The following is a 19,106-nucleotide window of genomic DNA, read 5'->3' as shown; positions in this document are numbered from 1 at the left end:
CAAATCTCTCAGCACAACATCTGATCACGACAAATCACTAGGACTGGCAAGGACCACCAGGATCAGCCAGTCCAACCTTCATCCCAGCATCCTTCATCACCAGACCATAGCCTCAAGCACCACATCCACTCTCCTTTTAAACACCTTCAGGGATGGCGACTCCACCACCTCCCTGGGCAGCCTGTTCCAGTGCCTGACCACCTGTTCGGGAGAGAACTTCCTCCCAACATCCAACCTAACCCTCCCCTGATCCAACTTGAGGCCATTTCCTCTTGTCCTATCATTAGTAATTTGGGAGAAGAGACCAGCTCCAGCCTCACTACAATCTCCTTTTAGGTAGCTGTAGAGGGCAATAAAGTCCTCTCTCAGCCTCCCCTTCTGCAGACTAAACACAGCTCCCTCAGCTGCTCCTCATAGGTCATGTTTGCCAGACCTCTCCCCAGCCTCATCGCCCTTCTCTGCACCTGCTCCAGCACCTCAATGTCCCTCCTATACTGTGGTGACCAAAACTGGATGCAGTACTCCAGATGTGGTCTCACAAGTGCTGAGTACAACTCCTCTTTTAAGTCCTGATATGGCATTCCTTTCTGATATGCTTATGGCTGTAGCTTAACTAATCTCCACCCATAAGGAAGAAGAATGTGTAAGGGGAATGATTCATTTTCCTAAGGTTTTAGTGTGCTGGGTTTTGGTTGGTTAATTTTTTCAAGTGTCAATGATGGAGAGAAAAAAAGATATTGGTAAGATATGTGAAGGTCATATACTCATTCTACTGCCTCAGGCCATCAAACCTGAGCACACTGTAGTAAATGCATCCTGAGCTAACACATAGATAAATGATTCCTGAGTTTCATGAAGGGGAAACCAGAAAATAATGCACATCTTATCTCCATTGCTCTGGGAATAAAAAATGTTAGTTATCATAATACACAAAATCAAGCAAAGTAAACTGCAACCTAAAAACTGCAACCAAAGTAAAAGGAATTGTGAAGCAAAGGAATTCTGGCTTTAAAGATGGGTTAAGCTAAATGATTCTGATAGAGCAAAGATAAGGTTTTAAACTCTTGAGGGGTTTCAGAATTTACCCAAGGGGTAGATTCATAATGGTGCTAATTCCTTTCTGACAGAGCTGTCAGAGTCAGAGCCTTTTGCACTTGTATTTCCAGAGATTTACTGTCTTTGTACTGTTCACTTGTACACTGATACTTACAGGCCAAACAAAAGCACATAATTTCAAAGGAAACCTCCTGACTGTGATGGAAACCCAGGCAGGGTTTATAAGATCTGCCAGGCTGCTCACAGCAGTAGTTTATATGCTCCTTCTCTGCCTCCAAATTGAAAGAACTTAGTCTTTCTCTGTTCCTTGCTCCTACTCCTCTCACACTCAGCTGACATCCTACATTGCTGTAGAGGCTTCCTGGGGAGATGTAGATAGAGACCTGCTCTCTCCCTGAACCAGTGGCAAGGGCAACAGGAGCCGTTTAAACTTGGTGCTGACACAGACCAGTGTCACACCAGGATTGCCCACAGGGAGACAGGAACAATTCTGACAAAGATGTATGTGACTGTGAGTTCCAGGATAACTGTTGTAGGGATTAAAGATGATGTTCTCCTTACTCTCCTCCTCCCTAAGAATTTACAGCCCTGTTTTTATTTGTCTTTTCGTAGGGATGTTTCTTTTTTTTTCCCTCTCTGTTTTTTATCATAAAGCTCCCATGAAGAGTCACCATAGACTGGCTGCTACAACCAGAGCACTTAATGCAGGACTGAAGGATTCACAAAAGAAGTCTTTACCACTTGTGTAACAGGGAAAAAGACCAATCTAAAAGAAGATTGGAATACATTCTGGCAAGGTCTTCTCACATATAGGCTGCTGTGCACTCTTTCAGTACTTTACAGCATAAACCTGCATAGTCTTCAGCAGCCATTCTCATGATGTTACAAGTAAAGCTCTGTCACACCCCAAGTAAAGTGACCCCTGCCATTTCACTAAAATGTCATGTGTCTAGTTAATAAATATGTGATGACATCTTATTATTACCTTATTAATAAATAAGGTGTTTAAGGTCAGGCTGGATGAGGCTCTGGCCAGCCTGATCTTGGGTAAGCAGTCCCTGACCATGGCAGGGGGGTTGGAACTAGATGATCCTTGTGCTCCCTTCCAACCCTGACTGCTTTTATGACCTTCAAGATATTTTCCAAGTGAAACCATTCTATGATTTCTCCTGGATCCTTATAACAATAACACTGATTATACAAACCATGCATTGTTGCAAAACTCTCACTGGAATCATAGAATCAACCAGGTTGGAAGAGACCTCCAAGATCAGCCAGCCCAACCTAGCACCCAGCCCTAGCCAAACAACCAGACCATGGCACCGAGTGCCTCAGCCAGGCTTTGCTTCAACACCTCCAGGGACAGCGACTCCACCTCCCTGGGCAGCCCATTCCAATGCCAATCACTCTCTCTGCCAACAACTTCCCCCTAACATCCAGCCTAGACCTCCCCTGGCACAACTTGAGACCATGTCCCCTTGTTCTGTTGCTGGTTGCCTGGCAGAAGAGACCAACCCCACCTGGCTGGTAAGCAGACTCCAGCTGAAAACTGCACTTCAGTTTGAGCTGAACCAAAACTGAGTAGTAGGTGTCCCTGGCCATGGTGGGAGGGGTTGGAACTAGGTGATCCTTGTGCTCCCTTCCAACCCTGACTGCGTCTATGATTCTAAATGTAAACAGTCAGTTAACAGCCTCTGAATCAGATTCTCTACCTTGGCCTTAATGCTTTTTAGTGTTTTAAGTAAGTAGTGTTCTAATTCCATTCACAATGAAGTCACCTGTACAAAGTATCTTCTGCAAAAGTTTGCCTCCCCTAGAAGTCTTTGTGCTCTAGTTTAAGTGTTATAAAATGGGAAAAAAGAGTGAAAATGTCTAGTTTAATTTTTAATTGAAAACAAATCCTCAGTTTTTTCCCTTTATTCTGTATGTAATTGGCATGTTGCACAATACTGGTTGCTATCATGTGGCTGATAATTCAGCTGATGTTTTCTGAGATTTTCTCCTAAGTGGCTTTAAAGATTTAACACTGCTCTAACCTTATCCTATATTAACTTTTTCACACTAGCAGTCAGGTCCCACTGTGAACACAAACCAAAAACAACACCCCAAGACCAGGGCTTAGCAAAAGAGCCTCTCAGGTCTTTGTTTGAAGAACAATCCAGGCGGTAACATGGGAAGCAGTTCTCACTACTGTGTACTTGTTGCAGTATGCACACAGAAATAAGCAGAGACTCCTGCAGAAAAGATGTTTTCATGGGTTCCCTGCTTTTGATATCACAGAACCAAAGAACTTTAGAGGTTGGAAGGCACCTCCAGAGATCAAGTCTAAGCTCCCTGCCAAGGCAGGATCCCGTAGCATAGTTTGCACAGGAATGCATCCAGGTGGGCTTTGAAAGTCTCCAGAGAAGAAAAGTCCACAACAGGTTGGAAGGGACCTCCAGAGATCAAGTCTAAGCTCCCTGCCAAGGCAGGATCCCATAGCATAGTTTGCACAGGAATGCATCCAGGTGGGTTTTGAAAGTCTCCAGAGAAGGAAACTCCACAACTTCTCTGGGTGTCCTGTTCTAGTGAGCTGTCACCCTCACTGTAAAGAAGTTTCTCCTCAAGTTGAGGTGAAAGATCATAAAAGTCAGTCAAGAATTGAGTTAAAACAGGAACCACTAGGCCAAGACTAGCAGAGTTGAACACTGGTTAGCACTCCTGCACCACTGAATGTTTGGTCTACCTGAAAAGATTAGTTTCCAAACAACTGGAGTTCACCTAGAAATAAAAAACTGGGGAGCCATTGTACACATTTACATCCATCTTGGTTCTAGTGTGATTTACAGAGAATCAACTCACCATGGCAGCTTCCACTGGAAAATGAGCAGAGCAATGTGTTGTGCTCACACTGAAATAGAAGCAACAAAGCATTAACATACCAAGGAAAGATAGGCTAATATATAATAATGAGGGGAATCAGTGCAATATATAAGCATTCAGTTTCTCAGAGTCAACCCCTTCCCTCCCAAGTCATGCAACAGTCTGTTGGGTATATAATATCCACTGAGCATTTACTATCCTTCTGAAGTTACACCAAACTGATATTTCTTTCTTCTTTTTTCCTCCTGTGTAGATGACTCAACCTCTGTCACAATATCACAGTATCACCAAGGTTGGAAGAGACCTCACAGATCATCAAGTCCAACCCTTTACCACAGAGCTCAAGGCCAGACCATGGCACCAAGTGCCACGTTCAATCCTGCCTTGAACAGCTCCAGGGACGGCGACTCCACCACCTCCCCGGGCAGCCCATTCCAGTGTCCAATGACTCTCTCAGGGAAGAACTTTCTCCTCACCTCCAGCCTAAATCTCCCCTGGCGCAGCCTGAGGCTGTGTCCTCTTGTTCTGGTGCTGGCCACCTGAGAGAAGAGAGCAACCTCCTCCTGGCCACAACCACCCCTCAGGTAGTTGTAGACAGCAATAAGGTCTCCCCTGAGCCTCCTCTTCTCCAGGCTAACCAATCCCAGCTCCCTCAGCCTCTCCTCGTAGGGCTGTGCTCAAGGCCTCTCCCCAGCCTCGTCGCCCTTCTCTGGACACGCTCAAGCATCTCAATGTCCCTCCTAAACTGGGGGGCCCAGAACTGAACACAGCACTCAAGGTGTGATCTAACCAGTGCAGAGTACAGGGGCAGAATGACCTCCTGCTCCTGCTGGCCACACCATTCCTGATGCAGGCCAGGATGCCATTGGCTCTCTTGGCCACCTGGGCACACTGCTGGCTCATGGTCAGGTGAGTATCGATCAGCACCCCTCTGTCACTAGAAAACACAGTATTAAAGTGATCCCTTTGGGGAGGCAAGGACTAAGAAGTAGTCAAAAGATAGGAAAAATGATCTTGTACAGATAAATTCTGGCCAGTGATTTTGTAAGGTGAACTTCTGAGTCACCTTGCATTTGCTGCAAGCTCCTCTGCTACACAAGTAATTTAGAGAGAACACTTTTGACAGGTGAATTCATTAATTACTTGTACCTGAAGATTTGTTTCAATAAGTATTTCAATATGAATATTAAGTTCTCAGTAGAAACACAAGTTCAAACCAGAAATACATCACAGAAACAAAATCCAAAGTGTGATTTATTTTCCTCCCATTATGTGCTACAAAAAGGACTTTATTCTACAGGAAAAAGAACTAATTATACAACAGTATTTCAGGCAGCTGTATTGCCAAGTACCTTGCAGAAGAGACAAAGGATAAAATCTGCCTGCCAAACAACTTATAAATTGACTTATTAACTTATTACACTTCTTAAATTAACTCATAATTAATTCTATGCAAATCCTAAGTAATTTCTCTCTCTTTAGCACCCTGTTATCACACTAATCCAAATCAGTTAGCCTAGCAGAACAGAGGGGAAAAAAAGCAGCACAAATTCCGAGCTGAATTTCTGAGCAAGGAGGAGAAGCTACCATCAGAGCAGGTGCAGGTAGCACAGCTCTTTGGCAGGAGACAGCAGAGGAAGAAGACACACTTTGCTGAGCAGCATTTTAACAACCCATCAAAGAAACAGCTGTCATTCTCACAGCTCACTTTGCCAAATGGGATGAAAATGCCCACAGTAAGTATGAAGCAGGTCCAGAGGAGTGCCGTGAAAGTGATCAAGGGACCAGAACACCTCTGCTACAAAGACTGAGGGAGATGGCAACCAGCCATAGAACAAGGGGACACAGTCTCAAGTTGTGCCAGGGTAGGTATAGGCTGGATATTAGGAAGAAGTTCTTCACAGAGAGAGTGATTTCCCATTGGAATGGGCTGCCCAGGGAGGTGGTGGAGGCACCGTCCCTGGGGTCTTCAAGAAAAGCCTGGATGAGGCACTTAGTGCCATGGTCTAGTTGATTGGTTAGGGTTGGGTGCTAGGTTGGACTGGATGATCTTGGAGGTCTCTTCCAACCTGGTTGATTCTATGGGGTTGTTTAGGCTGGAGAAGAGAAGGCTCCAGAGAGACCTTGCAATACCTGAATGGGGCTACAAGAAGGACAGAGTGGGACTGGTTACAAAGGCCTGCAGTGACAGGACGAGGGGCAATTGCTTCCAACTAGAGAAAAGTAGATTTAGACTGGATGTTAGGGACAAGTTCTGCACCACGAAGGTAGTGGAACACTGGAACAGGTTGTCCAGGGAAGGAGTTGAAACCCTGTCCCTGAGGATATTCAAGGTGAGGCTCCACAGGGCTCTGGGAAACCTGATCTAGTTGAGTATGTCCCTGCTGAGTGCAGAGAGGGTTGGGACTAGATGACCTATGGAGGTCCCTTCCAATCCAGACCATTCTATGGTACTGAGTGTCTCCATTGTAATGACAGAACAAAAAAAGAAAGTAAGATTTACTTTTCTTTTTTTTAACCCCTTCTAGGGAGTGTTGTAGTAAGTTGCAGTAGTTACACACAGATTAACTTCAGAAATACTACATGTAAGGAGATCTTCTTCAAGCCTGACTTAGACACCATTTTACATACTGTTTATTTTTCCAATATAATCAGTGGAGAACATGAAAAAGAAACACTACTTTCAGCCAGTTTGTACCTTCTTCCTAATACTGCAGGAATTGTTCATAGGTAGAAACAGAAATGGAGCCTCCATTGTTTATAGGTAGAAACAGAAATGGAGCCTCCATTGTTTATAGGTAGAAACAGAAATGGAGCCTCCATTGTTTATAGGTAGAAGCAGATATGAAGTGTCCACCTCTTGTGGACTCATGTCCAGCAGAATAACATTCACATTTTATTCAGTAGATCATATTCATTATTAGATCATAACTACTCATTATACTGTCAAAATAACAACCTTAAAACAGGTGAGGTTATAAGTTGGTTCTACCAAGAATTTTGAAGAGCTTTGGATCAGTGCTTTAAGGTCTCTTACTGGATCATATACAGAACTAGTAGAGATATTCATAGAATCAACCAGGTTGGAAGAGACCTCCAAGCTCACCCAGTCCAACCTAGCACCCAGCCCTAGCCAATCAACTAGACCATGGCACTAAGTGCCTCATCCAGTCTCTTCTTGAACACCTCCAGGGATGGTGACTCCACCACCTCCCTGGGCAGTCCATTCCAATGTCAATCACTCTCTCTGTGAAGAACTTCCTCCTAACATCAAATATTCTTTTAAGTAACAATATTCATTTAAGTAACAATAAGCAATAAGTTTATTGCTATAATATGCTGAAGTAGCAATAAGCATATTGAACCTAATCCTGGTTTAAATTAATCACTTATAATATTGCTTGTTTATATCTGTCTCTGAATCTGACTGCATTCTCCAAGAAATGGTCTCCAACACTGCCTCCATGATTACTGCAGCTATAGCACATCCTACCTTGTTCAGGTCTTCACAGGGCTGGCTGCTCCTGCTATCCTTTTGGATTATCTTTATCAGGTCAGTGTGAAATTTCCTGGCATTCAGAAAGACTAAAGGGTTGTTGACTGAAACAATCTTTATTTGTTTTAATGATTCCTGTGGGATGAAACAAACAATAATGCTGAAAAAGGGGTTTGGAAATTACAACCCAAACTCATTTCTTTCAAAACCCCAAAGATTTCTGTAAATTAACCTGGTGGCAATGAGTGATGGATAAAAAAAAAAAACAAGAATTCACAAGATAATACAGATTCACAGAGCCTCTCCCCTTCCTAACAAATGGCAGAGACATGTAACCAGGGCACAACCAAACATGAGGAAGCGATGCTGACACAGACACTACAGTGTGAGACTGTACTGCAGTTTTCCCAGCAGACCTTCAAGCAAACCAGGAATGGAAATCTTCACCACAAAACACATAAACTACCTCCACATTTGTAAACTGCCATTCAGACTGCTGGGAACCAGATGATGTCTCAAACACTGCCACAGTGAACTTCATGCAGAGCAATGAAACATTTCCAACATCCCAAACTGAGGTACTGAAGCCCAGATTAGGTATGGGGACTTAGTCCAATTTATCTGTGAATGTGGTTGTGATAAATAGCACATCACTGACATACCTTGGGCAGGCAAGAGGCAAAGCCTATCTAGCAATTAAAATGGCTAGGATTACATGAACAAAAGCTCTAAAATAAGGGCAAAACAGAGGGCAATAAATGCTGAAATGGATTCTAATGGATGCTACACACAGCTTGGTGTGGAGACAAGTGGGAACTTCGGTGCCATACCAGAACTGGCAAACTGGAAGATGAAAACTAAGAAAGACTGAGGTGCAAAGATCAAAGCCTATGATCACAGAATCATAGAATCAACCAGGTTGGAAGAGACCTTCAAGGTTATCCAACCTAGCACCCAGCCCTGTCCTATCAACTAGAGCATGCCACCAAGTGCCTCAGCCAGGCTTTTCTTGAACACCTCCAGGGATGGCAACTCTGGGCAGCCCCTTCCAATGCCAATCACTCCATGGCAACAACTTCCTCCTAACATCCAGCCTGAACCTCCCCTGGCACAACTTGAGACTGTGTCCCCTTGTTCTGTTGCTGGTTGCCTGGCAGAAGAGACCAACCCCACCTGGCTACAGCCTCCCTTCAGGTAGCTGTAGACAGCAATGAGATCACCCCTGAGCCTCCTCTTCTGCAGGCTGCTCACCTCCAGCTCCCTCATCCTCTCCTCACTGAGCTGTGTTCCACACCCCTCACCAGCTTCATCACCCTTCACAGAATCATAGAATATCAGAGGCTGGAAGAGACCTTGAAAGATCATCTGGTCCAGCCACCCTGCCAGAGCAGGATCACCTAGAGCAGATCACAGTGGAATGCATCCAGGTGGTTCTTGAATATCTAATAAGCTTCTAAAAATAAGAGGTGTAAAATTTGAAAGGCTCAAATACCAAAGGCCAGAGCAAGCAGAGGACAGGCTTAGGTATAATCTTTTGTCCAGGAGGAGTGAGTACAACTGTGCCAAACTGGTATCACTTATTCCTGACTGGTTTAGTTCTACCTCCTTTCTTAATAACAACCACTCTGAGAAGAATGGACTTCCTCTTTGGTGCATCCTTACTAAGAAAGGAAGGAAATTTTCTCAGGTGGCCTATCACCACTGTCACTTAGAACAGCAGCAGCAATTGTCCCTTGCACTCTGCACAGCACTGTCTGTGATCCAGTGATAGTTCAGCACAGAGTGCCTGTAATGCAATGTGTTTAACATAAGCTTCTAAACACCCTCTTGATTTTTTCCCATATTAAAATGTCCTTTCTCCTATTGATAAAATAACTCCTATAAATCCACAGACCTTAATGGCAGGGTAGATGATTAAGCTTGCATATTTCCATATTTTAAAGTCTTGTTATTTCACAGTATCACAGTATCACCAAGGTTGGAAGAGACCTCACAGATCATCAAGTCCAACCCTTTACCACAGAGCTCAAGGCTAGACCATGGCACCAAGTGCCACGTCCAATCCTGCCTTGAACAGCTCCAGGGACGGCGACTCCACCATCTCCCCGGGCAGCCCATTCCAGTGTCCAATGACTCTCTCAGTGAAGAACTTTCTCCTCACCTCCAGCCTAAATTTCCCCTGGCATAGCCTGAGGCTGTGTCCTCTCGCCTAAGCTGTTATCTACCAGGGGAACTTGGATCAGTCTAACATTCATACATTAAAAATTACCCTAAATGCCTGCTGCAGCCCACTGACTCCAAATTCAATTAAAGGCATTTTTCAAACCTTAAAAATATTTTCCCTCTTTGTTTTGTGTCATAAGCTCTTGAGCAATTTGCTTTCTTAACAAAATGTTATTTTGCCCACTGTCTGCAGACACTAGTTTGTTATTACTTGGTTGCTAGTATAAATCTAACTGATTGAGGGGAAAAAAACAGGAGAACGATTAGCTGGGCAATAAAATATGCATAGAGATTTGCACACAAAATGAAGAGGGAAGGGCAAGAAGAGGGAAGGGCAAGAAGAGGGAAGGGCAAGAAGAGGGAAGGGCAAGAAGAGGGAAGGGCAAGAAGAGGGAAGGGCAAGAAGAGGGAAGGGCAAGAAGAGGGAAGGGCAAGAAGAGGGAAGGGCAAGAAGAGGGAAGGGCAAGAAGAGGGAAGGGCAAGAAGAGGGAAGGGCAAGAAGAGGGAAGGGCAAGAAGAGGGAAGGGCAAGAAGAGGGAAGGGCAAGAAGAGGGAAGGGCAAGAAGAGGGAAGGGCAAGAAGAGGGAAGGGCAAGAAGAGGGAAGGGCAAGAAGAGGGAAGGGCAAGAAGAGGGAAGGGCAAGAAGAGGGAAGGGCAAGAAGAGGGAAGGGCAAATCAAATATTGGTTAGCCATGGCTTACAAAGTTACCCCAACATTTTTATTAAGAATGAAAAGTGCTATAATAACTGGTGGCTGGGCCAGCCTCAGCAACAGTGTTTTGAATTCACATTTCAGAGTCCTCCCCATTCTCATGCACCTTTCACATTCCAGCACTGTTCAGCATGCCAAAGTAGCAAAACACTCCTGAACCAAGTCCAGATTTTCATTCCAAGATAGCTCTGATGGAAAACATTTGCCAGAAAAGAAAAAAAATTCTTCCAAGAAGAGCATCTTAATAGTGTGGTAGTAACTGCTGAGCACATTGCCTTTTGATACACAAGAGCCTTTATAAGCACTAGGAAAGGGAAATGGACATGGTGGAGACTGCCAGAGTGGAAAAAGAAGGATGATGTTCTGGTGATGGCATTCTGTGCTGAAAGGACACATGGTTCTGCATCTCTCTTGGCTGCTGACCTACCACTTCATCTCAGGGGAGGTACTTCACCTCCCTGCATTACCCTTCTCACCACAGACCAGATGGCAAGTGACTTCCATGAGAATGACAATGAAAATAAGTTAAAGAACTTAAAATCTCTGACTGGCAGGGTTTACATTTGCAAGAAATCATATTTTTAAAGCAAAACCTTTGGGAGAGATTCTTCCATCCATTTCTCAGGTAAGGATGCCCTCGTCTCAGTACAGAGTTGTATAATGTGTGAAGTAGCCTGAGAGCTTCATGTTGCTGTCCCTCCTCTACCAGCTGCACATCTCAACCATAAAGGGCAGGTGGCAGAGAAGGGCTGAGAAAAGGGATGGTGGATTATGAGAAGATCAAAGAACTTTTAGGAAATGATAAAATCTGATATGAATATAGAGACAACCACTGTCTGCTCAGATGGCCTTTGCCCTTACTGACAAGGGATTTCCTTAGGCTTACAAAAGTTCCACAAAGAGCAATTCCTAAATTATAAGTAACAAACTAACACAGACAGATCTAAGAGGACATGCCTAATTTAATTTTGCAGATCAGCAGCAGAACTAGGAACAGATTCCAGTTTCTGATGCCCAGGCTAGTCTTATATTTGCTAGATCAAACTGGCTTTGGATTTCAAATGGTCATACCACAAAAATATTCCTTTGTCTCACTGACTACAAGCTAGTAATTATCTATAGGAAACAGACAAATCTGAATTAGTGCAACACATGCCAAAAGACAATTTAAACTTACAGAATTGTCCTCTGTCTTGTATTTATATTCCACTTCTTTTACATCTTTCAGATTCAGTGTCTTTGCCCTGTAATCAATACACAGAGAAAATCTGTGAGGCAAATCATTAGCAGTCTTGAACTGAAACAAGGAGACACACACCACAAAACTGCAGTATAGAAAGGTGAAGTTGCAATAAGGCATTCTGTTTATTCATGCCTACAGAGCTTGTTGTGATAATGATCCAGTTCAAGAGTAAAAATCACATTGAAATATCACAGTATCACTTTGAAAATATGAATGACAAAAATTTCTGGCAAATCAAACCTTAATTTTATGTTTTCTTAGTGGTTTATAGCTGTTCTCCAGTCAAGTAGCTGGCAGGAGGCCAAGGGAGCCAACAGTATCCTGGCCTGCATCAGGAACAGTGTGGCCAGAAAGACAAGGGAGGTTATTCTGCCCCTGTACTCAGCACTGGTCAGACCACATCTTGAGTGCTGTGTCCAGTTCTGGGCTCCTCAATTCAAGAGAGATGTTGAGGTGCTGGAACATGTCCAAACAAGGGCGACAAAGCTGGTGAGGGGTCTGGAGCACAGCCCTGTGAGGAGAGGCTGAAGGAGCTGGGGGTGTGCAGCCTGGAGAAGAGGAGGCTCAGGGCAGACCTCATTGCTGTCTACAACTCCCTGAAGGGAGGCTGTAGCCAGGTGGGGGTTGGTCTCTTCTGCCAGGCAACCAGCAACAGAACAAGGGGACACAGCCTCAAGTTGTGCCAGGGGAGGTTCAGGCTGGATGTTAGGAGGAAATTCTTTCCAGAGAATGATTGGCATTGGAATGGGCTGCCCAGGGAGGTGGTGGAGGCACCATCCCTGGAGGTGTTCAAGAAGAGCCTGGATGAGGCACTTAGTGCCATGGTCTGGTTGACTGGACAGGGCTGCGTGCTAGGTTGGACTGGCTGATCTCGGAGGTCTCTTCCAACCTGCTTGATTCTATTTTACTTATATATATAAATAAAATATGCTACTTCAAAACCATCATAGAATGGTTTGGGTTGGAAAGGACCTTAAGGATCAGCTAGTTCTAATTTCCCCATCATAGGCAGAGATACCTCGCATGAGACCAGGAGGCTCAGGGCCCCATCCAGCCTGGTCTTGAACACCTCTACGGAGTCAGCATCCACAACCTCCCTGGGCAACTGTGCTAGTTTGAAGCAAGCTGGAATGTTTTGGTAACAGAACTAGATAACAGGCAGTGAAATGAAAAACAATTGTGTCTACTTCTCTCACAGTCACGCTGAGAACTCTGGGAAGAAGAAAGACTTTTTCTCCATTTTGTTTCTCACTCTTGCTTTTGCCTTGGACCTGGTCACATCTCATTAACCCTGCTCCTACTAACCTTGCTCCCTAACCTCTTGGCTGCACCTCTCTTCTTCCTGAGAACTGGGGTAAGGTTGAGAGGGCCGGGGGGAGGTGTTGGGGTGGTTTAAAAGCCCCTCCTGGGGACTTAGGTTTCTGGGAGGGGAGTTGTGCTTTCATATCGTTTATCCTTTGTATATTTTCTGTATATAATTGTATATATATTGTGCTAGTTTGAAGCAAGCTGGAATGTTTTGGTAACAGAACTAGATAACAGGCAGTGAAATGAAAAACAATTGTGTCTACTTCTCTCACAGTCATGCTGAGAACTCTGGGAAGAAGAAAGACTTTTTCTCCATTTTGTTTCTCACTCTTGCTTTTGCCTATATAATTGTATATAACTGTATATATTGTAAATAGCTGCTTGTAAATTCTGCTAGCTGTAAATAAATTGCTTCATCTATATTCCCAGAGGCCGTCTGAGTTAGCTGGGGCAAATACAAAGTGTGGGAGGGGCGGGGTAACCCCCAAACCATCACAGCAACTTGTTCCAGTGTCTCACCACTCCCATTTTGAAGAATTGCTTCCTAATATCTAGTCTAAATCTCTCCTGTTCCTGCTCAGTTGTGCAGTCACATTTAATTAATGTATATCCTCAGTGCAAATGTCAACTATCACCTCCTCTACCATTTAAGAATTTATAAGGGTGCTTGCCAGACATACCTTATCCTTAAGGAGAAAATACGGGGGGGGGAGGGAGGAGGAAAAAAAAGAAAGATTGATCTTATGCTACACTCAATGAACTACACAGATGTGTAATGCTAAGACAAACCACAAAACAACGCCATAGGATGAAAGATTATTACGACTCCTTAGCCTACAGTAGGGACTTTTCCTTTTGAATTGTCTTATCTTGTAATCACCTGCAACCTGAAGCTTCACTCTTAAATTTAGGATGCTGTGTGTCTATGTAAGCAATATGGCAGACAGAACACATGAGGCTGTGCCACTAGAAGGTGTCAGTAAACTGTTGCTTACCTGGGAAAGCGGAAAATGACGACGACTAGGGTGCAGACAATGCCATACAGCAGTCCCACGTTAGCAGCAAAGCATATGGTGATCACATAGGTACTGACCCATATGCTCTTTAAGGAGGGAAGAATAAATCAATTAAAATAAAAGAAGAGGTAATTAGTTTGGGGTTTGGTTTTGTTTGTTTGTAATAAGGTGCATTTTATGAATCAAACACAGATTGATTTTTTTTCTTAGATTATAATTGCTTCACACAGGTGAATATTTGGGTCTTTGAACTGGTAAATACTGAGAGCATAATTAGTAGTTTAAATAAGGCTGCCCCATAGCCACAGGATGGAACTGGTTGGAAGAGACCTCAAAGATCATCCAGTGCGACCCTTGAAGTGGCACTGAAGGGTCAACACTAAACCACGTCCCTGAGCACCAGCTCCACACGCTGCTTAAACACCCCGGGGATAGTGACTCACCCCAGGGATAGTGACTCCAGCACTGCCCCAGGTAGACCATTCCAATGTCTGAGAACCCTTTCAGAGATGAAATACTTCCTGATATCCAGCCTTAACCTCCTCTGGTGCAGCTCGGAACCATTTCTCTTAGCCCTGTCGCTTGCCACCACAGAGAAGAGGCTGCCCCATCCTCACTCCAACTTCCCTTCATGTAACTGTAGAGAGTGATGAGAAGAGCCTCCTCTTCTCCAGATTGAACACTTCCAGCTCCCTCAGAAACTCCTCCTAGGCCATGTGCTCCAGGCCCTCTGTAAGCCTGACTGCCCTTCTCTGGAGATGCTCCAGCACCTCAATATCCCTCTTACTCATGACACACATCACATGGCACTACTCAACCCACTGCTCAGAGATTCCTTTCAGAGTCCCTTAGAATCATAGAATCAACCAGGTTGGAAAAGACCTCCAAGATCATCCAGTACAGCAACACACACAGTTGCACTAACAGCACAATGTACAACAAACTCAGCTGTTTTGCAACACTTAATTTTTCATGTTACAAGTTGTTGTCACCTTCTTCACTGTTCACATTCCAAACCCTCCTTTCCTTTTACATAAAGAGCCTATATGTGACATATAGAGAGCTCTTCTCTCACTAGTTCTATAAATGGGAATCAATATTTACAATGAGGTTAATTAAAAGTGGCATTTATCAGAGAATAGCTAAGGCAACCCTTAAGCAAATAAAAACTAAAAGAGGAATGAATTTCTTCAGATGGAAAGGCTGAGATTTTAGATTACTTCATCATCTTTCAATATGTCATCAATAGAACTTTAGATTCCATTTTAAACACAATCAAAAAATACAAAGGGACAAAGGCCACATTGAAAAGGATTGAAAATATTTTTAACCCCCCAAAGATTTCAACATTTCAGAGGGTTTTTTTTTCTGAATTATTTTCTAAGCAGAAACATGTTCATACTACAACAATGTGCATGGTTGCAAGATACAGAGTCATAGAATGGCTTGGGTTGGAAGGGACATCCAAAGGTTATCAGGTCCAATCTCCCTGTAGTGAGCAGTGATATCCTCCCTTAGATCAGGCTGCCCAGAGATCCAGATTTTAGAATTAAAATTAGTACTAATTACTTATTACTTATACCAACCCAATGGCAGCAAATATTTCTCTTCTTGAGGGAACCTTAAGCAAAGACTTCTACTTGATCTGTAAATCAAAATTCAGTTCTGGAGCCCCCATTACAAGAGGGATGTGGAGATGCTGGAGTGTGTCCAGAGAAGGGCCACAAGGATGCTCAGAGGGCTGCAGCAGCTCTGCTGTGAGCACAGACTGAAAGAGTTGGGGCTGTTCAGTCTGGAGAAGAGGAGGCTTTGATGTGACCTTCTTGTGGCCTTTCACTACCTGAAGGGGGCCTACAAAAAAGCTGGGGAGAGACTTTCTAGGCTCTCAGGGAGTGACAGGACTGGAGGGAATGGAGCAAAGCTGGAGGTGGGTAGGTTCAGAGTGGACTTGAGCAGGAAGTTGTTGAGCATGAGAGTGGTGAGAGGCTGGAATGGGTTGCCCAGGGAGGTGGTTGAGACCCCATGCCTGGAGTTGTTTAAGGCCAGGCTGGAATAGGTTGTGGGCAGCCTGCTCTAGGGTAGGGTGTCCCTGCCCATGGCAGGAGGGTTGGAACTAGGTGATCCTTGTGGTCCCTTCCAACCCTGGCTGATTCTATGATCTATAACTTAAAACTGTTAAGAAGAATGGCAAGTATATCCAGTCCTCTGCATATACTGATCTCCATTGGTGCCCTTGTCAACAACTACAGTTCTCCTTGTTAACGTTCACGGATGAACAGATCCTGTTACACAGCACAATCACTGTCAAAATTATCCATTCTGATGATTTTACTTAGCTGTGAAAAGCCAGAGACAACAGAATACTTTCAGCCTAACCACAGGCATTTTGCTTGGGCAAATTTCAGAACTGTTATTTTATGAATTGTAAAAATCTAACTCATACCTACTCATTTGTGCTTCACAGAGGTCAGACTGTTGCACAGCTCTACCTTTTCCTTCCCTACCTTCAGAATTCCAATCTATGGCAAAGGATTTTGCAGTCTCTTCAAGAGCACAGCAGGGAAAGAGGTAGTTTGCCCTTTAAAATAGTGCTCAACCTCCAGTTACATTTCTAAATGATCATTTATACAAATTGCTGTGTATATATTTGCAAAGAATGCCTTTAAGGGCAACAAATGTTGAGCTCTGATTAACCCCTGAGGAAATAATTCTAAGATTTGAAAATCATATATATATTTATTTATAAAAGGAGCTTGCTGGACATGAAAATGCTGATGGAAGTACTACAAATGAGAAATTCAGGTAGGATCAAGAATTATCCCATGCTGATAAGTCTGAACCCTTGGCAACACCCGAGATGAAGAAATCTACCTCAGCTGCAGATCGGAACCTCACCGCATCCAACTAATGGAACACAGAAATAACCAATCTGAAATTGCTTAAGTAATCCAAGGAGGCAGTAGAATTGGCAGGAGACCTTCACTAAAGACACATGTCCAGAGAAGGGCAACAAAGCTTGTGAGAGGCCTGGAACACAAGGTCTATGAGGAGAGGCTGAGGGAGCTGGAGTGGTTTAGCTTGGAGAAGAGAGGTGAACTCACTGCTGTCTAAAACTACCTGAAGGGAGGTTGTAGCCAGGTGGGGTTGGTCTCTTCTGCCAGGCAAGCAGCAACAGAACAAGGGGACACAGTCTTAAGTAGTGCCAGGGGAGGTCTAGGCTGGATGTTAGGAGGAAGTTGTTGTCAGAGAGAGTGATTGGCATTGGAATGGGCTGCCCAGGGAGGTGGAGTCGCTGTCCCTGGAGATGTTGAAGAAAAGCCTGGCTGAGGCACTCGGTGCCATGGTCTGGTTGTTTGGCTAGGGCTGGGTGCTAGGTTGGACTGGATGATCTTGGAGATCTTTTAAAACCTGGTTGGTTCCATGATTCTATAAAAGAGACCATTGAGGCTCACATGGATGCTGTGAATGACAAGAAATGGCTCTTTAGAATAAGGGCTGTGGCATCCTAGCTGGAAAGAAATTAACTGTGATTTGAGAGATAGGATGTAAGAATAGGTCATTTCTGATGGTTGAGAAATGGAATGAAAATCAGAACAAACACATATGCAGTAATATTCAGCTGATAACACTTGGTATTAGCTACTTGGGTCTGTCATCCTAGCAGCTCCTTTGAACTCAGCTTTTCCTAAATATGGAATAAGAAACAATTCATAGCTGAAATGAGAGATTTCATGGAAGCACAGAATATCCTGAGATGGAAGGGACCCATGAGGATCACCATCCATTTCCAGAGCTCTACCTTTCCAGCTCTAACTTTTACATTCATGGATATAAAGATTATGTTTTATAAAGAACTGATCAACAAATAAGCATTACTCATCCTATCTGTGCTCAATGAGAAACTAAAGGAAGTGTGAAGGAACCCATAATACTCCATTTCCACGCACTTCTGTTTGCCAGATCTGTAACAAACCTGACTTCAATGCTCCATGACACACACCCTTCAAAGAATCAGTTCCAGAAATTACAGCTGCTAATTGTTTCCAAATGTTTTGTTAAGAGTTTCTGTCTTCTGAACACTTTTGGTAACCTGGGTAATAGGACTGATTTGTTCCCAAGGTACTGACAGTTTTCTGAGGTGAATTTTTCAGACCAAAATCAACACCAGTGTAGTTATTCAAACAAATGGGCTTCATAGGTTTCCTCAGATCAGGCAAGACTAAGCAAAAAAAGAAATCAACCTTTATGGCTTTCTTTTGGATTATACATTTTAAAGCAAAATGATTTACTCTGTCAGGCTGAGGACGGATCATAGAATCAACCAGGTTGGAAGAGACCTCCAAGATCAGCCACTCCAACCTAGCACCCAGCCCTAGCCAAACAACTAGACCATGGCACCAAGTGCCTCATCCAGGCTTTGCTTGAACACCTCCAGGGACGGTGCCTCCACCACCTCCCTGAGCAGCCCATTCCAATGCCAATCACTCTCTCTCTGAAGAACTTCCTCCTCACATCCAGCCTAGACCTACCCCGGCACAACTTGAGACTGTGTCCCCTTCTTCTGTTGCTGCTTGCCTGGCAGAAGAGACCAACCCCACCTGGCTACAACCTCCCTTCAGGTAGTTGTAGACAGCAATGAGGTCACCCCTGAGCCTCCTCTTCTCCAGGCTAAACAACCCCAGCTCCCTCAGCCTCTCCTCATACAGTTTGTGTTCCAGACCCCTCACCAGATTGAGTCTTCTATAAGACTACAACAACAAGAGCATGCTAACCAGCTAGAGAAGGCATACAAAATTAGACACACATCTGCTCAGATTAACCTGCTCTGGCTGTAGATGTAATTTCTGCATTAAATTAGGTTTGATTCTTTGTAATTTGCTAAAATTCCAGGGTTTAATACAATTGACATTACAGATGCTGTTATACTGAGTGTATTGATCGATGAGAAGCTCAACATGAGCCAGCAGTGTGCTCATGCAGTCCAGAAGGTAAACTGTATTCTGGGTTGCATCAAAAGGACTGTGGCCAGCAGGGCAAGAGAGAGGATTCTGCCACTTTATTTTGCCCTGGGGAAATCTCATCTCAAATTCTGCATCCAGTTCTGGTGTCCCCAGATAAGAGGGACACAGAGCTGTTGGAGTGAATCCAGAGGAGGGCCACAAAGATGATCCAAAGGCTGGAACATCACTG

The 19,106-nt window shown here is 44.0% G+C and overlaps 1 protein-coding gene across 3 annotated transcripts in view; it reads right to left on the bottom strand.

Moving 5' to 3' along the window:
• The window catches only part of SLC26A7 (solute carrier family 26 member 7), an 85,597-nt gene that overhangs the window by 5,231 nt on the left and 61,260 nt on the right, over positions 1-19,106 (bottom strand). For all 3 annotated transcript variants that reach the window (XM_064154674.1, XM_064154672.1, XM_064154673.1), the window contains 4 exons: positions 13,896-14,002; positions 11,527-11,593; positions 7,412-7,549; positions 3,898-3,946 (listed from right to left, as the gene is read on the bottom strand). In XM_064154674.1, coding sequence (XP_064010744.1) covers positions 3,898-3,946; positions 7,412-7,549; positions 11,527-11,593; positions 13,896-14,002 — 361 coding nt within the window. The remainder of the gene's footprint in view (positions 1-3,897; positions 3,947-7,411; positions 7,550-11,526; positions 11,594-13,895; positions 14,003-19,106) is intronic.

This window comes from Pogoniulus pusillus, chromosome 14 (genome assembly GCF_015220805.1).
Source record: "Pogoniulus pusillus isolate bPogPus1 chromosome 14, bPogPus1.pri, whole genome shotgun sequence".
In the NCBI taxonomy this organism is placed as follows: Eukaryota; Metazoa; Chordata; class Aves; order Piciformes; family Lybiidae; genus Pogoniulus; species Pogoniulus pusillus.
This window is presented reverse-complemented; position numbering and strand designations above follow the sequence as displayed.